Genomic DNA, 6498 nt, shown 5'->3' with positions numbered 1-6498 from the left:
AAATATCTCTCCCCCTTCTCTCTCTCTCCATGGACATATATATATATATATATATATATATATATATTTATATCTTAATTCAGTCAACGACTCATTCAGTATTCAGTTCCTTTACACACACTCAGCTGGGCTCCTCATGTGGCCCACTAAGATGATTGACTGGACCTTGTGGGCCCACAGAGGCCCTGTGACTTTTGACCTTGAGACGCTGGAGCTCCACTGGGCCTCAGTTAGATGCTCATTCATCTACTTCCAATAAAAAAGACCTTCGGGCCCATGACGACTCTCCTGACCTTGACCAACGTGGCTTCATGCTCACATCTCCAGGACCATTTTGCAAATTAATCTATAGGAGATGTTTCTGATTAAAAATAACAATTACAAAACAATTGTGCACTTTTGCAGAATTATAGTTATATTATTCATATTGTAATTGGCAAAATTAATTAAAATAATGACAGGCAATTCCAGTACTGATGTTTCAACTCAGCATTAGTGTGATTACAGTACATACCCTTTCCAGACTTTCCACATCAGCTCTAAATCCAGAAATCATTGGAACCTCTATGACGGCCATGTTGGACGATCCCGAGTGCAGCCACCTGTAAACGGAGTCAGGATTTCAATGATGACAACTCTTCAACAGTAGAGATGAAGATACAGCCTAGCTTAGTCTATATTTTATACCTAGCACAAACTTCTAGAGAGATGTGAAAGTCCATTTTGTCCTGGTGGGCAGCCGGGTCATCGTCATCGATTGGGGTGCGACGCTTCCGGTTGAGCTCAGAGCGATTGTCCACACGGCTGCGGGAACGCAGGGGAGAATGACGGGAAGTCGAGGAGACTGAGGGAGGCTGCAGGTGTCGTTCATGAATGGGCTCTTTCAGATCCACTTTGAGCTGGAAGGCCGGTTTGGACACTGGGTCGGGGACATTGTAGGAGACGTCAATCTGCAGACACAGAGAGAGGCCAAATACCCAAAGAATTATATATATTATATATATATTATACATACGTGTTAGGCAACAAGGCAAGAGAAGAACTAATCTTCTTCCATCCCTACGGAGGGTAATCAATGGAATGTTACCATGGAAACAGAGCTGCATCTCTGCACAGATCTTTGTAACCTATGAATTATTAGTTCAGCAGATCAACAACAACAGTAACACTGTGACATCAGATTAACCTCTTTTTTGAGTATAATATTTTCATGGTTTGATGAATTAATCACAGCTTTTGTTATATAAAAATACATTTCTTTAAAAACCACAAATGTGTCTATGAAATGTGTCAACACCAGTGATTGAATGTTTGTTGTATGATTACTAATCCAGGTAGCTGACAATTAATCACTACGAAATATATAATAATTGATTATTCATGATTAGTTAAGATAAATGTAATAATTGATCATGATTATTCATGATTAGTTAAGATAAATCACCTTTTCTCTGTATCCTGCTGGACAGAAAGACAGATATCAGCAGTTAGACCTGGGTTTTTTTCGAACTAACAAAAACGATGGAATTATTAATATGATGAAATCTCAAGATAATTACATTCAACAATTATAACTCAAATTCTACTAAAATGTGTGATAACTAAGTACATTTTGTTTTTACGTTATTTTATGATTTAATGTTATTTCTGCTTTATCCTTTTTACTCCTGAGACATTGACAAAGTTCTATCTATCTTGTGATTTCCCAGTTAAAGTTCAACTCTTGTTAGTAACTGCTGGTTAACTTGGTTAACTGTTGTCGTCAGCTGTACTGTACGACGGCCACATCCGTCATCAAACATCGATAAGACACTGGAATTAGTTCACGTATTTACAACAGCCTGCCTTGAGCAGCTTAGACCAAGAGACATGTGCAGCACTTTAAAGCATAAACCACAAATCACATTCACTAGACACCAGACATGCATTCAGCAGACTACTATTTCAGCCCGGGGTCAGTGTGCAGCTTTGATGCTCATTTTAATTTCACGGAGATCACTGTTGCCAGATCTGTACAAATTGCAAATAAATCATCTAGTGAGATTTGAAAGCTACTAAATAATGCTCCCGAGGCACATTAATAAATACTCATCACATACACTGTCTACAAACACACACACACACACACACAGGCAACTGGTGTGTGAAGGCACAGCCCTTGTATTTCATTAGATCCCAGGTGCTGCTGCCCCGAGGGGCTGTCAGAGAGGTGTGTTGATGTGAACAGAAGTGTGTGTAGAATTCTGACAACAGCTCAGCAGATGAGGAGATGCACTTCATCTCCTTCAAGGTTTGGTGGAATAGTTTCAGCTACAGCGATGATGAATGGATTCAATGGTACGGAAAGATCCGGACTTTGTTGAACCTGTTAGTGGGTGAATATATTCTTGTTTGTTTTTAAAGCTATAGGGACTAGTTTTTCCAGATTAAATTATCTTGATTTAAATGCAGCTTCTAGCCTACCACTGTTTTCTCTTCTACGTGATGCATTTACTGACCGACCAAGAGACGGACATTTTTTAACAGTCAGGTGGACAGAGAGTCCAGAACACATGGAAACATAATTTGAGTTCCTGTTGAGAAATGTTCAACTTTGTTCATGCATCTGTTTGTGTTTTGGGGGGTTGTGTTTGTCAAACTGAAATACCTGCATCAGACAACAACCTTCTCCTTTGGCACTGACGAAAAGGCCTGTGGGGATACTGGGGATCTGTGAAGAGGAAAAAGGAAACAAAAATCAGCAAACAATTCATGTTTTAGGTAAAACTGAAGAAGTCGGTCAGTCATTTATCAAAGAATGAATTCCACAGATTGATGCAACGTGACTCGTGTCATGTCACTAAACAGCTGGGCCTTATTGGCCCTAATTAAACTGAGACGACAACAAGAAGTGAAAGAACATGTCTGGCAGAGAGCGAGCGAGCGAGAGAGAGAGAGAGAGAGCACGCTGCATGTAAACAAACAAACACAGAGTAACCTAGTAACACACTTTGGAATATCACAGCTAGAGGGCTCATACTGGCCACATCAACAGATGGAGCAGGTATAGCTTCAAGTTAGTTCGACTCTGACTACTATGTCAACCATTAAAAACATACAGCAAAGTTCTCTACCCAATGTCAAAGAGTAACTCTGGTCCATACCAGTTCAACAATAACTTTAAACCAGGTGCTGTTAAACAAACATAAGGGTGTCATCTGCATAAAGGATGACTAGGCAGCTAGATTACTGGAAATTCAATAATATATAGAAAACAAAATACATATGAAATAAAGTACAAATAAAATAAAATATTAATACTAGATACTAAAATATAAAGTATAATCAAAACAGATTCGCCATTGAAACAGTATGGTCAGAGCATTGCTAACATTTAGGGACACATTTTTGGATTGGATTGGACTGTACTAGCAAAGAGAAACATAACTTAATAAATGTTGGAAAATATATTATATTTTTATCTAACCAACAGAAGTACAATTAAGTATTTTTATTGGACATGGTTTGCCCTGATGTGTGTACCTTGGCACGCTGTAGGAGTTTTTTGTTGTCTCTGTTGAGTTCGAGGGTTTCCTGAAAGTCAAGGTTGGTGGAAGCCAGCGAGATGGTGAGATTGACCCCTCCCACATAAGACAAGATGGCGTACTCTGACAGTGCCTGTAGAGCCACGCAAGTGTCCTGGAACAGAACGACAGCTTTACAGTGACGCAGCTTCAAGAGGTGAACAGATGTGAAGCCGGTGGAGAATGTTGTACCTGCGTGGAGGAGAAGCCGCCCAGAGCGTTCCTCTGCTGGGACAGCCATTTGACCACAGGCAAGGCAGACGCCACATCTCCCAGCAGGGTGTACGTCAAAAGACCATAGGCTGTCATCTCCACCTCTGCTGACACCACTGGGAAAGAACAGGTACTGGATGGAAACTTTGCATTTTGGGTAGAAAGAGTGGTTTCAATGGAGCACCAGTGTACCTGACTGAGAAAGGCCATCACTGAAGCCCATGAAGGTGTCCTCGTCCGTCATAGTGCTGCCTGTCAGGCTCCAGTGAGTGAGTCCATCTACAGACACACACAGTTGGATGAACCAGTGTGCAGTGGGAAGATCCTGTAATCACTCCATTGACAGTATCTTGCTGTTTAACTATAACAAGGGTTCTGTCTCTCCAATGTTCTTGTTAAATAAAATGATTGTGGTCAGCCGTGGACACTGTTGTTTCCCACTAACTCAAGCCCATTTTGCAAAAAGTTGCAGAAAGCAGAGAAGGAAATAACCAGTGGAAGTCAACGGCCAGATAAGAACAAAAAGGAAACAGATGAGTGGACTGAGCCAGCGTCAGGACTACAACAGCTGCTTCCACTGTTGTTTCCATAACAGGTCCTGGTTTGAGACACGGTGTACTGTGATTTTTTTTTTGTTGTTGACACATTTCAGTTCAAATCCCACTCTTTTCCTTACACAAATTTAACATCTGTCAATGAATGAGCCTCTAGTGTTTTCTCTATCCTGTTGCATGAAGTGAAACGTGTGACAATACCTTGAGTGATGGCCATGTGGTTAAGACGACGTAAGGCCAGTGGGGCATAAGGGCTGCGGAGCAGGGCCAGTGTGTATGCAGACAGGGCTGTTGTATAAGGGTCATCTGCAGAGTATGTGTTCAACTCCAGGAAATTCTTGGCTTTAGCTACTGCCACCTTCTCTTCCTGGGTCCAGAAAAACAGCATGGTAATTTATATTAGCATGTTAATATGTATATATATGTAAATAAATAAAGTGTATATTTATTTATAAAAATATAAATAAATATAAAAATATACAATAACAACACACAATGGCCTAAATCATATTTAATAATACAATTAAAACAATTAAATAAGAATAACTATAAATAATACATTTATTATTATTATTATTATTTTCATTATAATGGTACTAATGTGGTTTTATTTTCTTTATTTTTGTACATGCTTCAGATCTTAATTTTACTACGACAAATAAGGGTTTAAAACACTGGTGATCAACATGTTTGCAGCTGGTTGCATTAAGTGTAACCATAATAGAATGACACACTTCCTTCAGGGTTGATCGTATTACCATCAGATCATCAGATGTAGTCTTTACATGCCGTGCCCTGCTCAGGGGCTGACCCGTCGGCACCCACAACCACCTCTTCTTCAGACACACTTCTTGAATAAACACTAATTTAGGCCATTAAAAAGTTAAAGGGTTTACTTTCATCTGCAGCAGATGTGACCTTCCCTCTCATCCACCAGATGACAGGCCTCCCTCCACAGCCACTCACGGTAATTGCAGCAGCCATCTTTTAATTAAGTGAATTTAAAGGGGGTAATAGTACGGCTTTGAAGTGAAGGGTACTGTTTCACTTTTTTATCATTTGCAAAAGGAGAGGTCCTTTAGGGCAGATATCAGAGGATATAGGTACAAAGGAGGAGTGGGGGGTGGGGGAGGGGCAAAAAAAGAATAAATAAAATAAGAGGACAAATGTAAAGCAGCAGCTGCAGCACTTTCACAGGCAGCTGTAACATCTTTATTTCTAATTTATATTTATGGGACTACATGGAAAGTTGTTCTGGTGAATATCTGTGGGATGGAAGTTAAAAAGTATAAAACGCAGAGAGGACAATTCTTCTTTTGTGTCTTTGCTAAGAATGATTAATCCCTTCACCTGTGCCCAAATGTGTTTAAATATTATATGAGCTGCAGTGGAACATAACAAATATGAGTAGACAGACTGCCAACATATCCATCTTACTTAAATCGGGAATGCAGCGATAAGTCCACACATGACCAGGGTTTGGGGGGGTGGGGGGGGGTTGAGTTGTGGTGCAGTTTGAACACAGTTTTCCCCTCTTGAATTACAAAGATTTTCCTCTTTGATCAAATCATTAATTTACACCACAGCACTGGGTTTAAATAACAGCAGTACTAAGAGGTACAACCTGACAAAAAGTACATTTCTGTCTGCTTACCTCAGTATTTATCCCTGTCTCCAGGAGAGCTGCTACTACATAAGCAGTGAGTGAGATTTTCCCATGGATTCCTCCCTGCAAACACATGAGTTTACAGTGTTTTCAGCAGATATACCTTCATTATATTTCACAGTACTTTAAAGCACCTAGGAAGTATCTGATAAAAATCTGATAAAAGCTGCATAGAAATCAGTCAGAAACTGCTTGATTTGTCAAATAGTCCACATGTTTTCAGTACACAGAGTTATACTTTAAGTTAAAATTTTATTTTGAAATGTGTTTAGTACTTCAAAGTTATTGAAGCAGCATCCACATGAACTAACAACATTATATAAAGCTTTTCTATGGAGGCTGAAACCAAAAGTTCAAGGACTGTTCAAATGTCAAACCTTTCCAGTTAACATCTGTGGAGGAGGAAATGGGAGTCCCTCCTTTAATTTAGCCCTGCTCTTCCTGTCCACCCACCAGACACCCGTCTCACCTGCAGGTCTTTGTTCAGGATGCGTCCCATCGC

At 39.9% G+C, this 6498-nt stretch overlaps 1 protein-coding gene across 3 annotated transcripts in view; it reads right to left on the bottom strand.

The window, feature by feature from the left end:
• The window catches only part of cpamd8 (C3 and PZP like alpha-2-macroglobulin domain containing 8), a 38030-nt gene that overhangs the window by 9534 nt on the left and 21998 nt on the right, over positions 1–6498 (bottom strand). For all 3 annotated transcript variants that reach the window (XM_008336829.3, XM_025053745.1, XM_025053749.1), the window contains 9 exons: positions 6466–6498; positions 5985–6059; positions 4532–4697; positions 3969–4055; positions 3756–3892; positions 3523–3678; positions 2648–2710; positions 688–950; positions 515–602 (listed from right to left, as the gene is read on the bottom strand). In XM_008336829.3, the coding sequence (XP_008335051.1) occupies positions 515–602; positions 688–950; positions 2648–2710; positions 3523–3678; positions 3756–3892; positions 3969–4055; positions 4532–4697; positions 5985–6059; positions 6466–6498 (1068 nt within the window). The remainder of the gene's footprint in view (positions 1–514; positions 603–687; positions 951–2647; positions 2711–3522; positions 3679–3755; positions 3893–3968; positions 4056–4531; positions 4698–5984; positions 6060–6465) is intronic.

This window comes from Cynoglossus semilaevis, chromosome 2 (assembly GCF_000523025.1).
Source record: "Cynoglossus semilaevis isolate Cse_v1.0 chromosome 2, Cse_v1.0, whole genome shotgun sequence".
Lineage (NCBI taxonomy): Eukaryota > Metazoa > Chordata > Actinopteri > Pleuronectiformes > Cynoglossidae > Cynoglossus > Cynoglossus semilaevis.
This window is presented reverse-complemented; position numbering and strand designations above follow the sequence as displayed.